The 25494-nt window shown below is 37.8% G+C and overlaps 1 protein-coding gene across 10 annotated transcripts in view; it reads left to right on the forward strand.

The window, feature by feature from the left end:
- The first annotated feature begins 236 nt into the window (after positions 1 to 236).
- KEA4 (K+ efflux antiporter 4) overlaps positions 237 to 25494 on the forward strand; it is a 52597-nt gene continuing 27339 nt past the window's right edge. For 9 of the 10 annotated variants that reach the window (XR_016055804.1, XR_016055808.1, XR_016055809.1 and 6 more), the window contains exons 1-10: positions 237 to 511; positions 7198 to 7241; positions 15904 to 15968; positions 16143 to 16212; positions 16373 to 16434; positions 16518 to 16593; positions 16828 to 16902; positions 17077 to 17148; positions 17512 to 17595; positions 25034 to 25102. Coding sequence is in view for 3 of the 10 variants with exons in the window: in XM_006853724.4 (XP_006853786.2) it covers positions 283 to 511; positions 7198 to 7241; positions 15904 to 15968; positions 16143 to 16212; positions 16373 to 16434; positions 16518 to 16593; positions 16828 to 16902; positions 17077 to 17148; positions 17512 to 17595; positions 25034 to 25102 (846 nt within the window). In the remaining 7 variants the exon portion in view is untranslated. The remainder of the gene's footprint in view (positions 512 to 7197; positions 7242 to 15903; positions 15969 to 16142; positions 16213 to 16372; positions 16435 to 16517; positions 16594 to 16827; positions 16903 to 17076; positions 17149 to 17511; positions 17596 to 25033; positions 25103 to 25494) is intronic. The other variant, XM_020673122.2, reaches the window with a different exon arrangement.

Raw genomic sequence — 25494 nt, forward strand, 5'->3', positions numbered from 1 at the left:
TCATCATCACATCAGGGGATGTAAATTAGCTTTCCACCCAAACTGAGCCCTCGCACATTCTCTCCCCTCTCCTTACCTCATGCGACCCAATAAATACCCCACCCCCCCTTTGTCCTGCTCTCTTTCTCTCTCTACTCAAACTACCGTTCTATCTCTCTCTCTCTCTCCAGTGGCGAACACTGTTGGAGTCCGAACCCTATAAAAGCCGCACATTCCCCAAACCCACAATTTTAAATAACCAGTAGGAGCGGGCATCTCCTCTCTCTCTCTGCCTGCATCAAAATGGAGCTCTTCCTGCGATCCGCCCTTTTCGTCCTCTTTCTCTCTTTGTGTTCCGCTACCTCTTCTAATCTCTCCTCATCTGATGCGGATGCCATTGCCATTGCCAATGCCATTGCCAATCCCAATCCCAATCCCAATCCCAATGCCACTGCAGTGCATGAGGATAGCTTTGCGGACATCATTGATCGTGCCCTAGAAAAAGAGTTCCCTGAGAACGAGCAGGCTGAAGGTCAGTTGATTGCATCTCTCTCTACTGATTTGTTGCTGTGAAGAGGAAAAACATTCATTAATTTGCCGTCTTTTGCTTCCTTTTGATGTATTTCTTTATGCTATAAATACAAGGTGAAGCATTTCCTCAAAAAAAAAAAAAATCATCGATTTGATCGGCTCTTTGAGAGATTTGGATGGAATGGTGAGCACTGAACCTGATAATTTATATCCTCTCTCACATAATGTTGATAGTATGGTTACGTTGTGAATTGTTCAATTATGATTTTTTTGGAAATATTAACTTTACATTTATTTGTTTGTTTATCCGGATCTGGTCTCTGGGCCGTGAAATGTGGGTTTGATAGTATATGTCATGGTGTATCAGTGAGATGATAAACTTAGCTATTAGTCAGCTGATCAATGAAAATTTGCAGTGCGCCAGCAACCAATTTGTTTCATATGGCTTTCACTCCAAGAGGTATTGTTTAAATGTGGTCGTCTACTGACAAAATTAGGGTTTGATTCTAGAGAACATTTGGCCCCAAATGTCGATGGATTCCTCTTTTTATGCTTGGTTTTCCATATAGAAGTCTTACCTTCTGGGAGATTTAGCCGTCCCTTACAATAATAAATTTCTATGTAATATGGTAAGAGAGTTGATGATAGTGCGGCTGTGAAATACAAACTGAGATTTCTATAGGTGGGCAACTTGTATTAATGTAATTGTTATTTTGATGTTACTAGTATTTAGATCAGAATGGAAAATTTACTATTCCCAAAAGAACACTAGGCACTTTTGCAGGTGTTCATTCATGGGCATTTCTCAGGTATTCATGAGAGAGAGAGAGAGAGAGAGAGAGAGAGAGAGAGAGAGAGAGAGAGAGAGAGAGAGAGAGAGAGAGAGAGAGAGAGGTGTGACAGCTGGGTTTACTACCCTAGATAGCAGCCAATGTGGTAATGAAACCTACTTAGGTGCCAGCTGGGTTAATTACCCTAGATAGCAGCCAATGTGGTAACCAAACCTACTTAGCATAAGGATGAGCATATGATTTCAGGGTACACCTAAAGGGGATCATTTGAAACAGTTACACTAGTTGGGTTCTAAGACTGGAGATTATTTAGAAGGGCATCCTTTGAAGAATTACTCTAGACATGTCTTTTCACAGAACCATTTTATTACATTGACTGAATCGACTTCTAGGTTACCCATCAAAGAAAAACCACCTTCCAAAATTAAGGTTTTTAACGAATGATAAAAGGTTTGAGGGATAGAGTTTGCAGTCACTTCATTAGAGTCACTTGATCCTGTAAGCAAACAAAGGCCTTAGAAACCTTCCAGTGCTATCTCACACAAATCCTCTTACTTCAGTTGGCTTTGCATTTCCTATGACTTGTAAATTGTAAAAATGAGTTTTGTGATATTCTTTGGTTGCTTTGCCTAAACGGTCCTAATCTTGGTCTTGGGATTGGTATTAGAAATTTGGTCATTAACTTTGAAGCCAAGAAACTGTTTGAGGTTGAGTGCCAACAAAATAATGTGTAAGATGGCTTTAATTTTCTTTGAATTGTTGTAACTTCTAAAATGTGTTTTGATATCCTTTGTTTGGTTTTCCGAAAGGACCTTAATCTTTTGAAACCAAGAAGAAATTAAGGCTTAGAACCCATGTAATCATGGAATCCTTGTATGATCTTGACGAAGCGACAAGAATCAAATGTGACTTGAAAACATCGTGATTTCTTTCCAAAAGGCACATGTTTTGAACTAGCTAACATCTCTAACTATTGTACACAAGGCCAATGTCGTAGTTGCCAACATATTCCGCAATGGATTTGGGGATGTCCCGGAACCTCGAACTAGTTCATGAAAATATCTAGTTGAATACCTAGTTACCTATTTTAGTCGTCTGTGGCTTGGATAAGTTTTATGTAAAAGGAGGTTTTGCATGGAAACTTTTCCTACGAACGCATGAAGGAGGAATTTGGGGTCTGCTTTCCATGTCATTAAAGCCCTTCCCTTCCCTAATAAATTTCGAAAAGGATTTGATTGAAAAATTACATTCTTAATTCCATCTCCACAATTTCTTCTTTGCAAACTCTACCATGGTCTATCTGCCTTCCTGATCTTCATGTTCCTTATGTTCTTTCTATAGTGAGGACCCCAAACTCCTATGTTGCGTCTCCTTTCAATGTAATGCCTGACCAACACCTTGGAATTGGAAAGTATGCTAGCCAAATGCTGGAAGAGGTTGTTTAGGATCTCATAACATAAGACACATCAAATTAGTGATTAATAAATACTCTCGCCTCCAATCCCAAATCTAATTAATTTTTCAAAATTGGCTTTTATGAAGCAGATGTCGTTCCATTACATTGTGATCGTTTTATTTCTCTTCCATTGCTTGACCCCACATAAATTTCTCCAGTTCTCAGATTTCTCTAGCATTGCAGCCCAAAATGGTTTGTGCTTTGTTCATCTATCTTAAGCACCTCGTCACTAATTCTCCTTAGTTTTAGGTGAGAAGCTCTTTCATTCATTGAATGAAAGTGGAATGGGGTTCTCATATCTTAGTGCAAATATTGACCTATTTATAACTAAGCTAAAAGGAAAGCTAAGACAGGTGGTGGCCAAGACGCTGCCTATGTAGCCTACTTATACCCCAGCATGCACTTGTCGCCCAGTAGTCATCCATCAACAGCCCTTTTATTGAATTGATTCCTCAATTTAAGCGGCAAAAGGGGGTGCGCATCTCCTTTCTTGATCTAGTTATGCTTGAGACTCTTACTGCTACCTTTATAAAATATCCCAACCAGCCCTCTCTAATTTATTAGTGATGGCCACCTTGATCTGAAAGGGGGACACATAATAGACTAGTGGGTTGTAGAGTGTGGCCCTGTAACTTTCCCCCTTGGGGGAGACATTGGCTCTTCAATTCTAAAAGCCTCCCCACAAACTTCACCATATGGACTGAGAGCACCTATCAAGTCGGCTGACAAAGATAGAAAAAAGGGTTTCGTCGTCTTTTTCCTGCTTTCACCTTCGATTGCGAAGGGATTTGAGGCCGGTTTTCAATTCGCTTCTCTATCTCCGGCGAGGTTTGAACTTTGCGTGGTGGGAAGCCCTTCGCTATTCTAATCTTCCTATCGGGCAAAGAGAGTGAAGGGGAGCGGATAGAGAGTTGAAGGACGCTGCAGAACCGCGTGATTGATCCATTTGTGCTATTCTCTAATTGAAGCAAGTTGGAAAGCTTTCAGAGCCTCAGCTCGTTTTGACTAGCAATCGCTCGTTTTTCTTATTAGCATAACATGGGATTGGATGTTTATAATGAATGACAGAACATCTATTAGAAGGTTGGGAATTCCTATCAATTTTCGATGGATAACAATCCATCTTTCTCGCTTTCGCTCTTTCTCCCAATCAATCGCGAGAGTTCTGGGCATGAGAACGCAAGTACCGGAATCGAACAAAACGTTCGAACGTCCGAGGACAAAATAAAAAATGCGCCGTGGGGAACTCGTTTCATGGGTAAGAAGGCTTTTTCTACCATTTCCAATACATAAGGTCTGTCCTAGTTTTCTACCGATTGGTTCTTCAATGTTACAATCCTAGGTATCTTGAATGTTCCTCGTTCTTGTCTTCATAGTTATATTTAAATCAATACTTTCATACTTGGCCTTGCCACCATGATCTGAAAGAGGGACACATAAAAAACCAGTGGGTTGTTGAGTGTGGCCCTATAACTTTCCCCCTTGGGGGAGACATTGGCTCTTCAATTCTAAAAGCCTCCCCACAAACTTCACCACTGGGTAAGAAGGCTTTTTCTACCATTTCCAATACATAAGGTTTGTCCTAGTTTTCTACTCATTGGTTCTTCAATGTTACAATCCTAGGTATCTTGAATGTTCCTAGTTCTATGTAGTGCTAGATTGTCTTCATAGTTACATTTAAATCAATACTTTCATATTTGGCCTTTCCCTATGGCCAAGTGGATTTGGGGCTGAGAATAGTGTACACTACTTGGGAGAGTACATAGTGTACTCGGCCGAGTAGTGTTCGATCGACTCCTTGGGAGTTGAACGGGAATTGAACTAAGTTTGGTTTGATTCCCATCCTGCTACATAGTAGGCATCTTGGCAGCTTTCCAGCTTCATTGTTTGATAGTTTAACCCAATAATTTTTGTTTTCAATTATTTTTTAATCTCAAAAAAAAAAAAAAATTTGTTTTCAATGATTTTTCACATTGTGGAAAAACTTGCCTCAACGTAGTAGACTTGCCCGAGTCAAGCTTCAGTCAAGCTTGGAAAAGTTGATGAAAATGGATGAATTTGTTTGTAATCTTTGATTTGTAAAGTGAAATGTGTTTAACATAGAGAATTTGATTAAAAAAAAAATACTACACACCTAAGCAATACAAGGTTCAATAGCACATGGTTCTTCAATAGATCTGAGCTTTTGAGGCCAAATCTATCAAATTTTGGGCTAGAATCGAACAAATCAAGTTAGGGCTTCTATAAACGATAGAATTTGCTTCAATTTGGATTTGATTTCAAGAAATTTGGCGGAGTAAACGAAAAGAAATCTAGAAAAAGGCCAGTCGGGTTCAAGAACACATGATTCTTCGATAGATTCGTGCCTTTGGGCCAGATCTATCAAGTTTTTGGCTAGAAGCGAACAAATCAAGCTAGGACTTATGTAGAGGATAAAATAGCTTCAAAATGAGGAAATGATGAAAAATTGAGAAAAAGGCGGGTTGGGTTCATGCGCACAATGTTTTCTAATAAATCCAAGCTTATGGGGCTAGATCTATCAAGTTCTGGACTAGAATCGAACAAATCAAGCTAGGGCTTCTGTAGAGGATTCAATCAGCTTCAAAATGGATATGATTTCAATAAGTTTTGTGAGGACTTGAAGAGAAGGCAAGTAAAAGATGGGCCAGGTTTAAGAACACAGGGTTTTAAAGGAAACGGCCAAGATATTGGTGGATTCAATTCAAATCTGAGCTTGCTTTGATTGATTTTTGATGTTGAGTGGTGTTTTAAGGAATAAAGTAATAATTATTGGGTTAAAGTTAAACTGCAAAAAATGCAGCTATAAAGCTGTTAAGATGTCTTGCTATGTAGCAGGCTCAATAATGAATAGGAATCAAACCCGACTTGGTTCAATTCCCATTTGACTCAGAGTGTATCACTACTCGGCCAAGTCTCTAACTACTCGAGCAAGTATAGTATGTACTTGCCTGAGTAGTGTACTCTTCCATGTTTCCAGGGAGGTGTACTCTATACTTTGCCCCAACTTGTCTCGGCCTTATGGCGAGGCCTAGTCCGAGTGGACTCGCTTGAGTCCGAAAACACTGAATTTTCTCCCTTAAATGCACCTTTCAGCATAAAAAATCAGTCAAAACAAGCTTGGATTTGGATTGAATCCTTTGATTCCTTGATAATATATTAAAAAACCTTGTGTTCTTGAACCCTAACCACCCCTTTCTCTATTTCTCTTCATTTCATCGTCACAATTTCTTGAAATCAATTCCATTTTGAAGCTGGTTGTATCCTCTACGGAAGCCCTAGCTTGATTTGTTTTGATTCTAGCCCAAACCTTGATTGCTTTGGCCCCAAAAGCTCGAAGTTGTTGAAGAACCCTATGCTCTTAAATTGACCCATCTTTTTCTAGATTTCTCTTCAGTGCCTTAGCTAAATTTCTTGAAATCAAATCCATTTTGAAGCTGATTGTATCCTCTACAAAAGCCCTAGCTTGATTTGTTCGATTGTAGCCAGAACATTTTTTATCTGTCCGCCAAAGCTCGGATTTGTTGAATAACCTCGTGTTATTGAACCCGATCCACCTTTTTCTCGATTCTCTTGATTTCCTCAGCCAAATTTCTAGAAATCAGATCCATTTTGAACCTGATTGTATCTGCTACAGAAGCCTTAGCTTGATTTGTTCGATTCTAGTCCAAAGCTTGATAGATCTAATCATCTAACCTTAAGAGCTAGGATATGTTGTAGAACCCTATGTTCTTGAACATTGTGTTGCTCGAATGTGTTGATCAAATTCTCTATGTTAAACACAAATTTGGCTTAATATATCAAAGATTCCAAAAAAGTTATATATATATATATATATATATATATATATATTTTTTTTAATTTTACTTTTTTTTAATCAAATTCTCTAAGCCCCTATGGGAATCAGGCGAGTTCACTTGTACTGGCGAAAGTATGGCTGAGACCTGGGGTCGAGGCAAGTTTTTCTACATTGATTTAAAAGAAAGGAATTGTTCTAAAGAGAGAATAATCCCGATATTTGGTTTATGGACTTATTTGTTTCCTTCATCTTGTTTCTTGATATTTCATTGTGTGGCTCTTATATTCTCTTGAATTATTCTTTGATCTGTGTTTTCTTCTTGGACCCAATCATGTTACTTTTCCAATACAGATACTTGTTGTATTATTAGAAATGGAGTACTATGCATTTGGAATTATAAGGTTTTACTTTTTTGTTAAGTTTGGTCTATTCTCTTAAACTAAGAGCTCTATTTGCATTTCTTCCATGTGATGGAGTTTATTACATATACGTAGTCTTTGGATCATAGACTGTTTAATTACTGGTTTATTGTAGACAATTGTTTGGATTTATAACTTTGACGCTTTGATTTTTTATGAAAGTTTGGTTATGAAAACATGCTGATTTCATGTGTTTTTTGACAGGAACTGATGCTGGAGGCTTTAACAATAGTGTGGCTGAGCAGCAGGTTGGTCATAGCAGTATTTGGAGACCATTTGTTTTGCTGATAATAAATGTTGTAATAATTTTTCAGGAATCTGGACATATACCGGCCTTATACATTTTATGGATGTGATTGCATGCTTTTATTTATGCATTTTATGGATGTGATTGCATGCTTCTATTCCTGTTACTAAATTCATAGAAAAGGATATTAATTGTGAACTTCATGAGTTGGGGTATGCCTTTGTATGTCTGACATGGTGAGGTGTTGGATTGCCATTTTGTGAGCTGGTGGATTGCCTTTTTGTATGGGACTAATCATTATCTGACATGTAAATGGTGCATTCCGACAAACATGAACTCTAGTTAGTGGTTATTGCCGGCTTCCTCAACAAGTCTTTGTATATTGTGTTAACCAACGTAAAAAAAATTGTCTCGGCATCAGGATTCTCCCCCCTGCCTAGACAAGTGTCTTGGGAAAGTTTGAGTGGACTCGCCTAAGTCCTACCCAATCCAGGAAAAAATGCCTTAAACACATGAAAAATCACTAAGGTTGTTTGGTAACTGGGAAAATAGGAGAAAGACACATGTTTTCCCCATTCATGTGACTTTCCATTGGGAAAAGTGGAGAACAGTGAGGAAATGCGGAGCCCCGTATTTCCTCACTTTTCTCCACTTTTGGGGAAATGGCCAACCCAGGGTGGGCTATGAATTTCCACAAAATGGGAGGAAATGTGGCACTCCCCTTTCTCTCTCGCCTGTATAAAACAAGCCCATTTGTTTCCCAATTTCTCTCTCCCTCTCGCATATCACAGGAGCAAACCCTAGCCCAAATCCCCTTCTTCAACCCATGTTTTCTCTCTACCCATGCCACCCTTTCTAATCTGTTGCTACAAAATCGCTTTTGCTCCTCAAGCCCTCGACTCTTCCTTTCTCTCTCTTTAATCCACTGCTACAAAATCTCTTTGATATTTTTGCTTCAAGCAATTTCTTATTTCTCACATCGGTCTGCCCTTTCTCTTCAATCTCTCGCCCTCATTTCTATTTTTTTTCTCAATTTCTCTCATGCGTCATGTTGAAATTGGGAAATTTGATAAATTTCAGAAAATGTGCTGTAGTGATATTTGTTAGATAACTAGAATAAATTAAATGAATCACTAAATCTGCAGCGATTAACTAGTTTCTTGACATTTGTCAGTAAATTAGTAAATTCACAATGTTTTTATATTGATCAGTAACTCAGTAAATTATAAGTAAAATCTTCTGTTACTTACAGACTTTCTGACATATATCAGTAAATAAGTAAATTTGTCAATGTTTTATATTGATTAGTCATTCAGAAAATTATAATAGTTCAGTTAATCTACTAAAATTTACTAATTCTCTAATATCTACCTGTAAATCAGTTAATTTATCAATATTTTGATCTTTATCAGTTAGTCTGGAGAATAGTGATAAATCAGTGAGTTTGGTGATACTGATTTTCTGATATTTATCAGTAAATCAATAAAAATTTAAATTATTTGATTTTTATTGGTTAATCAGAAAGAATATGGTTTGTACTGATTTTTTGTTATTAATAGTAATTCAGTAAGTTTTGTAGTATCTTGTCCTTTTTTGAACTTTTGTAGTATCTTGTCCTTTCTTTTTCTCCTTTTCTCCATCTCTCTCCCCACCAACTTCTCTTCTCTCCCTCATCTTTGTTTTGGTTATTGTATACAGAGCACCCAAACCTTGGGATGCCATTTTTTGGTCCTTTTGTAAATATTTATCTTATATATAAAGTTAACATTCTTAAAAAAAATATAGTAATTCAGTAAGTTTGTCAAATTTTGGACATTTATCAGTTAATCAGAAAAACCTAATAAATTAAAACAGTAGATTTGTTAATTTTTTACATGTATCAGTTAATCAAAAGATATAATGAATCAATAATCTACTATTTTCTGATATTTGTAAACAAATTAGAAAATTCCTCTTTTTTTTTTTTGACATTTATCAGTTCATAAAAATTACAGTAAATAAGTAAACCACGAATTCTTTTTTATTTTTTATTTTTTTTACATTTATCAGGAGTTCAGTATTTTTGTCAATTTTTTTTTATAGTGATCAGTTAATAACAAAATAATAAATCAGTAATAAGTGGGTTGACATTTACCGATTTTCTTACATTTACCACTAAATCAGTAAATTTGTCAATTTTTTGATATTTATGTGCAAGTAGTTTTTAAGCATGAGGTCCAGATGTTGACGATGTTTTGGTTTCCTATTTTGTAATGACAATGTCTTGGTTTGCCAACAACTTATGATCTGAACTGTCTATTTTGTATGTAATTCCATAGATGGGTCATAACTTAGAAATTGCATTGAAGTGATAAAATTTTCAACCTCTAATCAATTAGTTATGTAATTATCTATTAAAACAACAGTTTCCAGATTTTCAGGATAGCAAATAGGGGAATTTGCCGGCAGCAGACTTCCTCTTGTTTCCCAAAGATTCTCTAGGAAAACAACTTTTCCCTGTTATCAAGCAAGGCCTAAAAATTGTGGAAAAACAGAAAATAGAAAAACATAAGAAAATCCAGAAACTTCATACAGAGTCATAACATGTAGTTGGAAAAAAAAAATTTATTGGCTTGTAAAAAATCGGTAGTATGAAAGAAATGGAAATATAGGGGAGCAAAAAGAAACAAAATATAAGAATTATAAAAAAAGCTTAAAAACTATATATACAAAATGAATTACCAATCTTGCTAGATTAGGCTAGAATCTTACTAAGGTTGAAATTCAGGCTAAAATGTGCAACGTAGGTTTCCATGCCCCTTTTGAACTTCATAGCAGTGTTCCAAAAAACGCTAGGTGGCGCCTAGGCAACCGGGGGGCTCCAAGCTGTCCAACACCTAGGCAGGCACCTAGAACTTAGGCCGCCCAGTAGAATAAAAAACAAGGGATACATAACTATGTAATTGTTTTAAGGTCAAATTTTGTGTTAAAAATAAAAAATACATATTGAGGCATATTTTAGTCCATAATTCCACACATTTTAAGCTAAAAAATCAAACTTTATAGTTTAAACTTCAAACCATTAAGCATTAGAGTATTAGACCCTATCCATAGTCCATACCACAATCCAAACTCCATGCACTCTATAGTCCATACACAGTAAAAACTAAAAATAGAAAAATATAACACAAGATAGCAACTTAGCAAGACATCGATTCATCATTAAGAAAATGATAGAAAATAAGAAGTAATGCATAAGAGTTAGGGCATATCAAATGTCTATAGTTTACAACTCCACAAGTCTACATACACTCATCCATACTTCATAAGTCCATATCTAGAGGCCATACATAGTTAAAACTTAAAATTTTATGAACCACAATACACAACCAAGATGAGGAAAAGAAAAATGAAAGAAATATAGACTTGAAGACTCAAAAGAGTCTTCAATCATCACTCATCATCAGAAAAAGTTGGGTTAGCTGCAGCATATGCATTGGAGTCGAGGCCATCATCATTGGAATCATCTCCCTCCTCAACATAATAGTCGTCCTCCTCTGTCTCTTATGAATCTGCCTCTGCTTCCTCCTCTGCCCTCGTCCTCTAGGAAGAAGATCTAGTGGCCCTAGGAGGGTCGGTTGATGTCCCTGAGGCTTTCATGACCATATCCCATGTCAATCTTTCATGCCTCTCGACCTCATCATCATCAACCAAACACTCCATAGCATTATCCATATTTTTTGTTATGAGGGGATCAGTCTCTTCTCTCTTATTAAACCTCTCCTTCAAGTATCAATTATACTTGACATAGACTAGGTCATTGAGCCTCTTTGATTCAAGCATGTTCTTTTTCTTATATGAATCTAATAAAATCAAATGAAACTAATTAATATAAATCCATAATACTTCAGAAGTACAAATTTGCAAAGAACTAATACAAATTAGTAAATTATAAACTAATAAAGTTAACTAAATTACCATCTCAAGAGTACTCCAATTCCGCTCACAGCTAGATGAGGTAATAGTTAGGCTCAAGATCTGAATGGCTAACTTTTGTAAATTTGGAGTGCTACACCCATGTTGACTCCACCAATTGATTGCAAATTGATTATGAATTACAACTGTTAATTATACATTAAATATAGTTTATGGAAAACAAACATGAAATGAAACTTGAACTTGAAGAACTTAAGAAAGGAGTTGGGCATGGGTCAAGAAGATAGAGGCTGGATTTTCATAGCACGACGTCTCATGTTCCATTCCTATGTAATCTTGTCAATTTTTTCTTTGAAGAATATTATTACCTGGATCAATTTTGGTCCTTTGCTTCACCCACCATTGGACTCCCAAAATACTTTAATGGGCACTTGTAACTTATTAGCCCATCAATGCATATAATGCCCTGGATATCCGGATTAGGGACTAGCACACCTACACACTTATTAAATCCAGTCATAATTGTGTTATTTGTGTGTATATCCCTATCAACCTCAAAAAGAACCGGGTTAAAAAAATAACAAGCTGCATGCAATGGCCAATGGAGCTGCCTATCCCACTTCTCATCTTTTATCAATAATCTTCTAAATAGGCCCATAACAGCTCACACCATCATCTAAATTATGGGCTCTCTCTCCCTTGCATCTCTCAATTGCCTCATAGATGCAACCCATGGAGGGCTTGTCACTATCAATCATTCCAAGGACTTTGACAAGAGGAAAAAACACCTTAAGAGCGCCTTCACCCTTCGCCAAAAAGCGTTAGAAAGGATAATATCTCTTGCCTTCTTCCCTTTCTGATCCCTGGACTACTTGGATGCTCTCCACTCATCCGAGGTAGACGTCTGCCTCAATTGAACTCTCATTGAATGTATGCCATCTAGGCATAGGTGTCAGGTAGCAAATATCGTGACCTCAAGCCTCACAATCTCCTTCTTTGTAAATCTACCCATCATGCTGAGGGTGAGGTGTGGTTATAAATGAAAGCCGTAACTGACTTGGCCTTCTTAACTACACCTGAAATATCGCTCAAACCGCTAAGAGCCACAAACATGTGATCTATATAGTGCGCTGCACATGATGTCCAAAAGATACTAGGGTAAGCTATGCGCAACAAATTAGCAGCAACAACATTAGGAGCAACATTATTTGCAACAACCTGTATAACATGCTTCTCCCCACCCTCCTTGATGCCCTTCTCCATCACTTTAAATATGTAATGGGCATTATGGCTTTTATTAGAGGCATCAAAAGACCTCAAAAAAGCAGTCCCTAAGGACACTTTACAAACAAATTCATCTGTCTTCTTATCTTCTTTTACTCCAAGTATCAGTCATAACAGAAACCCTATGCTGACCCTATGCATCCTTTTGTGACTCCATAATCTCCCTCGTGACATTCACCTCTTTTTTCAAAAGAGGCTCTGAATGCTCATATGGGGTTGAGGGCTTCAACTCAAGCCGAAATTGGCCAATTGCCTCTACCAAGGTGTAGAAGCTGTTAGGTGAGCGACATTGAAAGGATGTCTGCCTTATAGAACCACCTAGCAATGTATTGTGTAGCTCTATCTCTCTCTTCTTCTTGATTCTATTTTCAATAGTTGTTTGCTTCTCTACAGCCTCATGGTCAGGCCTGGGCAAGAAACATTCCATTGGCCCTCTAACCAAATGTTGCTTAGGCCAACTTACCCCCATAACCAAGTTTAACTACGTTTCCCTTTCCTCTAGTCTCAGATATAGCAAGCTGTTCTACCTCTTCACACCCCTCCTGATCATTCTCATCATCATCATCAAAATTGACACGAACCCTAGACCTTAACTCTGCTATGGATGCCTCTCCCTCCTCTTTTTTCTTTTTTACAATACTCATATAAATTTTTATCTCCTCTCTAATAGCATCAAGAAATTTTTTACATGGGGCAACATCCCCCCTGATACTGGCAAGATGTTTCATAAACCAGTTTATGCCTCCATTTGTATCATTTTCACAATAATTGCATCTTATGTAAATTTTACTTGAAGGATTCGGGTTATAGCCATATTTCTAACCCGGATCACCACTTCTATTAGATCATGAAGAAGACGTCTCAAAATAATGCAAGCAATCTGAAAAATAATATTTTTTGCTAATGTTGATTGCTTGATATCGAAACTTCCACCTTTGAGACGTTTTCTAATCTCAAAATATTCTAAAAAGCCCTCTAATAGACCAATAAAATATCCAAAACTAAATCTAATCTCAATGGGTGATGTTTGGACCTATTTCTCATAACTTTGAGAACCTTTCGATCCTGTGGAAATCACAAAAATCTAGTTTTTTGAGGTTACTATCTCTCTAAAATGGGCTCTAATGGGATTTAGGTTTGAAATGAACCTAAACCCCTCTTTTTATAGTTTTGTATTAATCAAAACAACCCACGAGGGGCACTTTTGCCCTTGGGTGCTGGGCGCTTTCCTAGGCACATAGGCGGCTGTCCAGGGGCGAGCCACTTATTTTGGCCACCTAGACCTGGGCGAGGCGCGCAGGTCCCTGTGGCTCTCTTAGGTGCTAGTCGGGCCGCCTTTTGGAACACTGCTTCATAGTATATAGTACTTGGGTGAGTACTGTAGCAACTTAGGTGAGTCATACCGAAATTCTCCAATACTCAGGCGTGGTGTCGTAGTATTTTCCCAATTATTGTACGAGTTTTATACAAGGTGGATTATGTACCATGTTGCAGGCTCGGTAGTTTGTGGAGTTAGAGTGAATCACTGGAGTTTTAGTCGACTTAGGCAAGTTTTGGAACACTGGTTCTAAATTTGTGTATCTAGTTTCCTAAATTACAATTGATTGAAAGGAGTCGTGTTTTCTAGGTTTTCTATGAAGAGTCTTAGTTGTTTAGATTTTCCTTTTTGGAATTGGAGTCTTTTGTGCAAGGTTTCCGTTTTAGAGTTGGTGCTTGGTTTCATAAAATTAAAGGTTATCTAAACAATTAGAAAGAAAGGTTGCGTAAGGTTTTCCTAATGTTCGGAAGTTGGTTTCTTGGGCAGATCTAGGACTATATGGGGTCCAAGCCAAGCAAGATTAGGGGTCTAAATAGGAGTGTAGGCCGTTTCCCCATTCCTTGAAGTTTGAGAAATAAAATTCAGTTTTAAGAATAGTGCGAGGTCATATTGGGAAGAGTGAATCTTCTGCATAGTGTAATGCCCACTAAAATTCTCATTTCCCTTTCTTTCTTGTATGCCCCATCCCCTTCTTATTTTTCTTACCCTTCTCCTTCACTGAAGTAATGCCACCATCATCCACCACCAACCTATCATTATGCTTGTAAGTATTAGTTGGAAATCTCCCATCTTCATTATCATCATCATCATCATCATCATCATCATCATAGCCTTTTCCCAATTAATTGGGATCAGCTACATGAATCCTGGTCCGCCTTCAGGATTCATGATAAATTTTGCAAAATTTTACGTTAGCTGCCTACCGAACACAACCAGCCCTTTTACCCAGGCATGGGATGGGTTAAGGGAAAGATTAAGGTCATCACCCTTCTTAGACCAAGTTGGAAACATCCCATCATTAAAAAAAAAGAGAAAATAATAATAAATGAAAACCTCTCATCATCAACCTAGACAACCTAGCTTCCATGCCTAAACCCAGGATCGAGCTTCACTTCCAAAAACTCTTTCCAATCCTTAGAAATCTTTTTCTTCTTTCTGGCCTGCTAAAAACCGGCAAGCTTCACCCTGAAGAAATCCCTAAATCAGACCTGAGCCTTGTCCGAAAGCCTCTTATCCTATACTTGTAGCTTGAGCCATCTTGACATCTCTGAGACTTCTTTCTTTTGCCTTCTTGTACTTTCTATTATTTTTTAAGAAAGATGTTATCTATAAGAAAAAAAAAATCATCTTCTTGATTGTGAAGATTGGATGAGTAACTGAAAGCCCATTCAAGCATGCTTAAGGCTTTGGTTCAAAACTGTGTTACAAAGAGAGGGATATGCTTATCAGTGGTTGACATAGATGGAAGTGCCAGAAACACCAACCCAAAATTGGTATCACATACAATATGTCTGTGCATCATTTAGTGGGGGAAGATAGGATTTTAAGTGCCCCTAGATACTTTCATGGTGACGTTTCACCAAAATATTAAGCTAAAACATCGAAGTTTGTAAAGTAACATGGATGTTTTGTCTTTGGTGCATGGATACATGCCAAATACCGTGGACAGGGGTGTCCACGCGGCATGGGCTGAAACTGTTATTTAGAAGGGATATCCCTTGTGCTCTTGGTGTCATATATGCATATTATCATGGTATCTTTTATATGTGATCCTTTCTGGAATTAGGTGTTGATTGACTTCCATATGTTTGGTCTTTCAAGACAAATGGGATTTCATGCAAGGTATGAGAAGCTCTCTCTGGAACCATAAAGATTTAACCTAGGTATTCAGGGCCAGCCATCAGCATGCACTTGTTTAGGCAACGCAACTGTATGGTTGGAGCATAAAGTTGTTTTCAAGCCCTTTTTTTTTTTTTTTTCCGTGAATTGAGTTTACTTTATCCATGTGATACATTATGGGTAATTGTTCTCTAGAGGAAGTCGTATATATATGGTTTACTTGTGTATGTTTGTTGGTTTGATGTAACTGTCATAATTATTTGTCTGCTCTTGTTTGTAGTCAATATTTTTACATTGTGCTTTACAGGCCGTTCTAGAAACTGTGGCTAGAGTAACTCGTGAGAAGCCTAAAAATGATTCGAATGAGGAGAAGTAAGATCTTGTCAGATGTTCAAATGACCTCTATTCTAGTATTTAATCATTTTTCAATAGTAGTAGTGTTTTTTAGACCTCAATTGCAACTTCTTCACATCTGAACTTAAGTTCCTTGTGGAAATTCATCCTGTTAAATGGGTTTCTTACGTGCTTATATGGCTGTCTCACTAGGTCTTTTCAATTTTTTAAGTTGGATGATGAGAACAGAGGAGAAGATACGCCTACCTTGATAGATAAAATGGTTTGTTCAAGTACCTGGATTAAAATAAGTGTGCTGTACCTTTTTGAATGTATTACTGGCTTGATCTAGCTTGTCTTGGGAGTGGTTATCCACACATAAAGAGTAACCAAACACTCTCTCTTCTATTTTTTGATAAGTATAGTGGTAATTGTCTTTTCAGGACAATGTATTTGTAATGTCAAATCCCAAGTCAAAATTTCCTGTGCTAAAATTAGACCTCAGGTAAACATACTGGTTTTGGCCTTACTTGGAATTCTTTGTGACACTCATTTGGCTCTTGCTCACTGTTGCTACTGTATTTTCAGGTTGATATCGGACTTGGTAGTGGTCACAGTCTCTGCAGCAATTGGAGGGATTGTCTTTGCTTGCATGGGACAGCCGGTTTGGACTTTGAACATAACTTGTCCACTGGAAATTTGATTTGTTGATGAGTTTGATATATGTCTTGAGAAAAACGATTTTGTCTAACTTACCGAGAGGAGTTATTTTTGTCTTTCCATAATAAACGTTTTATGATATATTAGCTTTGGTGCTATTAAAACCTTATTATTACTCAGGTTCTAATCGAATGAACATCTTCAAGGCAGTGAAATCATCTGGTTTGAAATCTTTCAGGTTATTACAGGATATTTACTGGCAGGATCTATTATTGGGCCTGGTGGTTTGAGCTTTGTTAGTGAGATGGTGCAAGTAAGTTATTTGTTGCTCATTTTCTCTCCACCATTTAGTGATGGATTAATGTGGTGCCTATAGTCCATGGGGTTGTAGCATGTTTGCGTTTGTTTTGGGTTTCTATGCCTTGTATTATATCTAAATCATGACTTAATATTTCTTCCTGTTCTGTTTCAATATTTTCTAATATAGGTTGAGACAGTTGCACAATTTGGCGTAATATTTCTTCTATTTGCTTTGGGTCTTGAGTTCTCCATGACAAAGGTAGAACAACTTTGTTATAAGGCACAACTCCCCTTCTTTTTACTTTGGGAAAATCTAGGATTATGGAAACCATACATTTTGGGTTACTTTATCCATTGACATGTTGGATGGTGATGAAAGTGTAACCCACCAAAAAGAGTTATGACTTGAATGGTGGCTCCCATCCTCTCTCTTTCATCCAATGGATGGTGAAGACCCTAAATACCGTGGCATCTTAATAATCTTTATAGTATATTTTCTTTTGGATAAGACCTCTTCAAAATTTTCCAAATTCATGCAATGCAAGATCTTTTTATTTCAATAATGTCCCTCTTGTTCCAATGTGCTTTGGGGTTATGACTAGGTTTTATTTTCCTTCTGCAGCTTCGACTTGTTCGAGCTGTTGCTGTAATTGGGGGCTTGCTCCAAATCTTTCTTTTTATGTGCTTGTGTGGCATTACTGTCTCGGTAAATTTTAACTAATTTCTGTTTAGTTGAACACATGCATTTAGGACTTGGTTATACTTTGTTTTTTGCTATGTATTGATTTACTTGGCTTTGGACATGAGAAATTCTAGGTTTTTGTTTTCTACTCCTATCTTTCACTTTACCTTACCCGTACACTTCTCTGTCTGGTGGTATTGGTATCTGACAAGCATCTCACACCTTGACGTTTTTGGTGACTCTTGTTATTATAAATACAGTTCTAGTTATTAATATTACGATATTTATATAACTATGCTATCAGATATTATCCAATTATATTAGCTTGGTAAATCAGCATTGGATTAAGCAGTTGTCTTTTCTAAAGGAAATTGATCAAAAAGCACCCAAGAGATGAGCTATAAAATGTCACCCATTTATCAAACCACTACTCAAATATCTACTAATCCTACCTATGATTATGTGTCCCTTGATGGTGACTTGTACTGGTGAGATGTTAAATATTTCATTTCTTGGGTACTTTTTGATAAATTTCCCCTTTCATATAATGTTTCTCATTTTATTTCTTAGTCGTATGTGTGTAACAAAATGGACAGAATTGTATCATGATACAAAATACTAATGCACCTAGAGGCGGATCTGGGGTTTATTTATGTGATACCTTTCCTTTGTTCCCATTATTTTGCAAAAGAGTCTGCCAATGAGTCTCGGTCTGTACATCACTAAAAAATCTGATGGAATATAGCTGTATGCACATTTCCGTGTGTGTGATTGCATGCGTCAATACTCATATAAAATTGACTTCAAAATAAAAGCATGCAAGTACAAGAAAACAGATCTTTCAATTAAGCAAGTAATGCTTACAAACTTGGTGGGTTCATAATCTCCCTGGTCGGTTTGGGAGCCTCTTAGACTACTTGGATATTTGTATACAAGAAGCCTGGATGTTCTCTCTCTTGCTAGCTTTGGGTTGATTTTGAGATATGCCTTGCTTGGGATTTGATGGAGGTGGAGTTTCTCTCTATAGAACTTGGGGAGCCTGGAGATAAAGCTAGGATTTCTCTCTCTAGGAGTTTCTCTTTACAACTTACTTTATCTCTATTGGGGAGTTTCTCTTTCCAGTCTCTAGGCTAGGGTTTTTCTCTCTAAGATGTCTCTCTTTTTCTCTCTAAAATATCTCTATACCGTAAACTATACAAATGAACTCCAATCCTTGAAAACAGTGTGGCCTTTATATAGATAACATGGGTGTATCATCAAAATTTTAAACTATTGATGGGTCGAAAGTCACTTCTTTGTCCCGTCCAAACCTAAAAGGCCAAAAATTGGAGGTCAACAATTTCCAAAATCCGAACAAAAGTTCCCTAAGTGTTAATCCCCAACCCATACCTTTGATATGGGGCGTTAATGACTTTCTACAACAAAACGAGCTATCTATCAACACCAAATTGTAGATCACGGTGAGAAAGTCAATTTGCATCCAATTTGATTAAAATATTCTGAGGTTTGGTGGATTTCTGAGTCCTTTTTGTGATGGTTTTGTAAAATTGAGCTTTATGTATCTTCCGTACAGATTTCTTGTCTCGCCCTGCCTGTTCCTCAATGTAATTCTTTATTCCGAGGCCATGGAATCAAAGGGCTCGCCAATAGGTTCGTTATGGCCTCTTGAACTACGAAAACCATGAAAATCAGCAACACGTTAAAATCAGATAAAATTTCTCCTTCAAACGTACCCCAATCCATGCCTTGACCGTGACTTTCCCTATGCCATTGGATAGCTTATTGAGTTACGATCGTAACCTATCAAATCTTATTATTAAATTTCTCCCGGATTGGGAGAAGTTGATAAAAACCGCTTACACTTCATGTGGCCTGGGATTTGCATGATCATGAAAATGACCAAACTTATCTTTAGGTTTTCACCACTTTCCAAGACTGGACACGAAATATATATCGATCGAAAGATCATGTCAAGAAGAATAGCATAGTCGAATTTCAGCTTAAGATTCCATGGGGTCTGGGAGAAATTGGAAAGAGAAGTTCGCCAAAATATGTGCAATGTTGTAGAATTTTGACCCAATTTCTTTGATGATATGTTTATTTTTCAATACTATGCAACAGCAGTAAATCTTCAGTAAACATTGCCGAACGGTGTTAAAATTATACAAAATTTTGGGGTTAAGGTTTTTTGGCCATTTACTATCATGCATGTGAATCTTGGGTCTGTTGGGCTCTAACTTCTAGGGCCTCCTTTATAATTTTACCCCTTTGATGTACTCCATAGCCTGTGGACTACTGCCAGAAATTGTTTTCGTTATATCTTCTCCATCCGATGTCGTTTTGGGCTGTGGATTTTTGGACATCTTGGGGTATCAAAGACTACCATTAGGCTCAATTCGGGGTCAGTTTGCATCCGTTTTCATCACCTTTAATCATTGTCCTTTATTACATGTTCTGCAGGAGATCTAGGTCACTCACAATTGACTCCAAAATTGTCTATTTGAGGGGGTCCTTTATCTTGCAAAATGAGGAACCGAAGAATTTGGTCCCTAATTGCATTTATTTGGCGGCACTTCCACCATTTTCGAATATCTTGGACTGTTTTTCGGCATGCACAACACTGGATTCCTGTTGGGGTTGACAATCTCACACATTTGCCGTTAGTGAGCTGTCCTTTGACTGTGAACCCCCACTCCGGGTGATGCCCAAATAACCATCCTCCAGTTTCTAATTTCCATATGGGTTTGCCATGTGTGTCAAGCAAACAAGAGCAGCTAGTTTCCAAGAATAAGTAGATTATTTTTTGGCCTCCGCTATGACATCTTTTAGGTCCCCTACCACCTCCGCTAAGGTCCGTTATACTGAATAGGACGTGCATACCAGTCAGCGGTGCTCAAGCTTCAGCGTTTTTGGAATCACATATTCTTACTGGGTCTGACTATGGAGAACTAATATTCCTGTTATGACAACCCAAGTCAGCTCCTATTTCCAGCCTGTCCTAGATTTCCAATAGAACTTCCATCCAAACTCAGTTTAAATTTTCTCTACAATTGGTGGTCGCCAATGAGCCACTTGGACACTTCTTGGTCTAAAGCTCCATGCAATATCTCGCCATTGTGTATCTTTGACATTGCCGAAATGATCCACTTCTTTAATGCTTTCTGTCAAGGATGGCTAGCCACACAGATGCTTGGGCTCGTGGTTGTGTAGGCAATTCCATGCTTTTTTTTGTTATATGCATGAGGTTTAAATATAAATATTTCCCTGAACACTTGCCCCACTGTTATCAGGGTTCCAGAAGATCTCATTTTCTCTGAGAGAGAGTATTCAGTTGAAGTTCGCTCCTCTAATTTGTTAATTGAGGGTTTCAACCTGAGGAATTCCATCAGTATACATACGTTCTCCTTCCTGAGTAGTTCATAGGTCTTTCTAGAAAAATATATTTCAGTCATTGCCAAGTTTAAATTTAGCAACCTTGAAAATTGATCACATGCTGCAGCAATCATTTTCCATTCTCCTGAAACTTGGGTAGGTCTTTATATTTTCTTCACTCCCACCAAACTGGCGTGAACCACTCTTGCATTGCTTTCAACAACAGCTCTTGCTTTTTTGAGGATCTCTGTAATCATTTTCTTTTGTTTTGAGGGAATATTTGACTAAAACATAAAATAAAATTCTCTGTAACCATTTCCCTGTAGAGCAAAGCTACAATCATATATAACCTTCTAATTCACTATCCCCTGTGTTTCTTGGTCTACAGATCTGTTCCCGTTTGATTATATAGAACTTGTGTTCTTTTGAGGGTCCTTCCAAAGAAAATAGTTTGAAGCTGCTCAAGCTTTCAGACTATGGCATTGGCATTCTGAATAGTGGATATATAACATAAGGAAACGTTTGATAGTGTTGCTTTGATCGGTGTTATTTGCCCCACTAAAGGTTATTAACTGCTTTTCCAAGAAGCCAATTTTCTTCCAAATCTTTCCACAACACTTTCCCAGAGGAATGCCTTACATGGTTTACTAATACACAGATATTTACATTAGCACTCCTTGTTCTCCATCCAATTGTTTGCCCAATGTCTTCAATGTTGTCTCAACCATCCACAAACTGCAAATGTGATATGGTCTTACCCCCCATATCAGCATGAAATCCTCAGAGGTTCTCAGAAGCATACACCCTGCTGATCATCTTACTGAGGGGCTCTGTGACAATGGCCAACAGAGACAGGTAAAGGGGATTATCTGTGAATACCTCTCATGCGAGGTAGGAAAGCACAAGGTTTGCCATTGATTAGGATTCAGATTGTAGCAGTGAACACACATCCTTTGATCCACCGATACCATTTTCCACCGTAACCATGATTACATAATTGTATCATGTACTTCTCATTCCACTTGATTATATGCTTTTTCTAAATTGAGTTTCATGTTACATCTGGCTCTTTTCTTTACGTTGAGCTCTATACACTCATGATCGAGGCACCATCTACAATCTGCCTTCCTATCATGAGAGCACTCTGTGGACAGGGTATCGTGTTCCCAAGAGCTTCTCTTAGTCTGGAGTCAGGACTCTGATTGCTGAGATCTTGGGTTTAATTTTATACAATCCCTTGGTAAGACCAATGGGTTTCAAATCTCTGATATCCTTCGCTCCACCAAATTTTGGTATCAAAATTTGGAATCGGACTTAGGAAAGCAGGATTCATTCTCCTAGTAGTATTTAGCATCTTCTCTATCTCATCTTCTTCTAATTTCCAGAAATCTTCCTAAAAGGCCAAGAGAAATCCATCTGGGCTATAGGGCCCTTATTTTCTCAGATCCTGCATTCTTGAGAACAACAGGGGAGAAGAGAAAGGATCTCAGAGAGAGAGGGAGGAGAATTAGAAGAAACAGAGAACTAGGGGAGAAAGAGAAATGTCTACTTGTTGGGATCGAAAGCGGGATCAAGATCAGAGACGAGGAATCGTAAAATCCCAGAAGATCCCTATGGTTAAGAGCGCTGTCCATACAGTGCATATGTTAGTCATCTAGATCCCAAACAGTATGGTTCGAGATCCCAATCTATGGGGTATCTTGATCCTAACCTTTTGGGGATCTTGCTCCAAACGTTTTTTTTTTTTTGATAGAAGTTAACATTTGTATTGTTATAAAGAGTTGGAGTACATATTGGTTAAATTCCGAGAGTCCCCACTAGACAGGGCTCTCAGTAAAAAATAGGTCAGTCGCACCTATTCAAAAATGGGCTTATAGATTTACCCGATTACAATAGATTTACAATGAGATTACAAAAAATGGGCTTATAATTTACTCCTTTACAAAGAGATCTACTACTGCGTGTACCCTCTGTGGTCCAAAGCAAAAAAGGAGATGGATCGGGTTTGGTCTTCAACTTGGGCCCTAGCCCCGTCCTTTGCCAAGAGATCGGCTAAAGCGTTTGACGTCCTCGAGGTATGCATTCATAAGACGACCATATCCCTGCAGATGTATGCGATCTCATCAAAAATCGAAGCGAGATACCATGGAGGAGTTGATCTCCAGGTCACCCATGATATAATACTATGAGCGTCTCCCTCCACTATAAGGTATTGCCCCCAAGAGTGATTGAAGCTTTTTATGCCCAACAGAAGGGCCATTGCTTCAGCATACTGAATCTTGAAAGCCAAGATACTCGGAGTAGGTAAACAAGATTGTTCAATGGTGGTCTCTGAAGACACCTCCCGCACCTGCATGACCGGGGTTCCCCAGAGAGCAACCATCGAAGTTAAGCTTTATAACTCCTTCTGAGGGTGGTTGCCAGTTGTGAGATTTTTGCGCCTTCTATGGACAGTGGTGCAGGATGTTTCCCATTGGCTTAGGAAAGTATTTGCTGAGAACCTCAAAAAGATCCGCTGGTTGGATGCCCAAAAAGTTACTAGGGATGTAACCTTGTGGAATAGTGTTGGACCTTGGGTAGTAAGGCCTTGGAATATCCTGGAATTTCTTTCTTTACAGATAACCCAAACGTTGGCCGCCACGGCAGCCTTTCGAAGGATTCGTCTAGGCTTCGGCCAGTGAGAAGTAGGGTCTGAAGATAAAAGATCATTGACTGTCAGCGGCGTAACCCATTGCTCGAAATGTTAAAGAGTATGTGCAATCTAGGACTACATATATCGTTGAAGTAGGGATCTCTTTATTTATAGCCAACAAGCAATGCAGCTATTTTAAAAGTAAAATTGTGTTGCTAGCTGGCTATAAATTAAGAAATCACTAGTTTGGGTGTTATCTTAGTCTTTAAGGTTGTAATTGTGATCCCCAATAGTGGGAATCAAGATCCTTAGTAGTGAGGGTCGAGACCCCAAAATTCCCAAAATTTTAAAATTGACATCTCTAGAAGACCCCTTTCTCAGAGCCCGGGTGCGAGACTCCGGAGCACGATCATCACCTATGTTGGGTTATCCTGGCAACTATGAGGGAAATGAAAGGGGGTGGACTATGATCTGGTCGGAACATTGTTTCAGTAGAGATTCCCTAAAACGAATTTGAACTTTGAAGTTTAACGTTTAGACCTCTTAGTATAATCGGAGTAAACTTGACGCAAGAAGGAAAGGTGGGAAATTAAATCCACTCTTTTTCCCGATCCTTAAGCAAATAAATCAGCAATAAAGGAGAAAAATCATGGCTGTAAATCAAGCCAAGAGAAGAAGAGCTTCCTTCTTCCATAAACTATGATTTATTCCAAATAACATAAGCCTTCCAAAATTTGACATCCAAGTTTTTATGAGCCTATGAAACCCTAAAATTAACTTGAAACCCAAGTAGACATTGAAGACTCTAAAATATCCCTAAACAATTCTAAATTTCTAAAAATACCCCTGTGAATTGTAATGCATAATTCATCTAAAAAAAAATTGGGAGTGTGCTTGTCCAAGACAAAAGGGGAGTTAGAATAGAAAGGTGAGTTCAGGAAACTGGTTAAATGACCATTGAGCTCGCCATGTGCGCATGTGTGTGTGTGTGTCTGTGTGTGCGCACGCATGTGATATTTTTCTGTTCTTGTTGAATTCAACGTTTGTGCCATCATGTTGGCTCTTTTTTTTCCCCTTGCAAGGCACTTTTTGACTTGTGTCAAACATGAATGCCCGTTTCATTGGCCATGCTTCATGGATTTGAATTATTTCATCATTTGAATTTGAAATTTCTAATTTTACTGCTCATTATAAGATGCTTGATTTGTTCCTTCGAAGCTAAACAACATATGTTACAGAAAAATGTCGAATTCATATCATCATTTGAATTTGAAATTTCTAATTTTACTGTTCATTATAAGATGCTTGATTTGTTCCTTCGAAGCTAAACAGCATATGTTACAGGAAAATGTGGACATCATATCTTCAGTATATGATTTTTTCTTTTGTAACCATAAATATCTTCCGTTAAATATTTGGTTATCTTTGTAAGTGTATTAATCTGTATGCTTTGCACAGGTATGTGGTGGGAAGGCTTCGGAAGGGGTATTTGTTGGCACCTTCTTGTCAATGTCCTCTACAGCTGTGGTAGTTTATTTGATCTTGCTTGTTACTTTCAATAGTATGTTTATCTTAGAATAGATCGAAGTAACGTTAAAAATTTAAAGGATGGTTAGTTTCAGTTGTTTGGACTATACAAGTGAAAATCTCTATGAGAGCATGTAATTTATATAGGAAAAGGCTTATATAAGGTTGCAACCTTATACTATTGAAATAAGGTGCACCGAAAAAAACCCTATGTAAGAGAGTGTTTCGGCATTGGAGAACCGTCTATTTGAGCATCTCGACCTCAAGATGTATGGACATGAAGGAAAAAAAGAATTCCAAGTCCAAAAAATAGTGCATCTGTAACAAGTTATCTTGACCGCTACTTTCAAGATGTTCAAGTGTTTGTTGATCTGCTTTGATTTGTGCTATTT

Source organism: Amborella trichopoda, chromosome 5 (genome assembly GCF_054954075.1).
Source record: "Amborella trichopoda isolate Santa Cruz 75 chromosome 5, AtrichopodaSantaCruz75HAP2 v2.0, whole genome shotgun sequence".
Taxonomy (NCBI): Eukaryota; Viridiplantae; Streptophyta; class Magnoliopsida; order Amborellales; family Amborellaceae; genus Amborella; species Amborella trichopoda.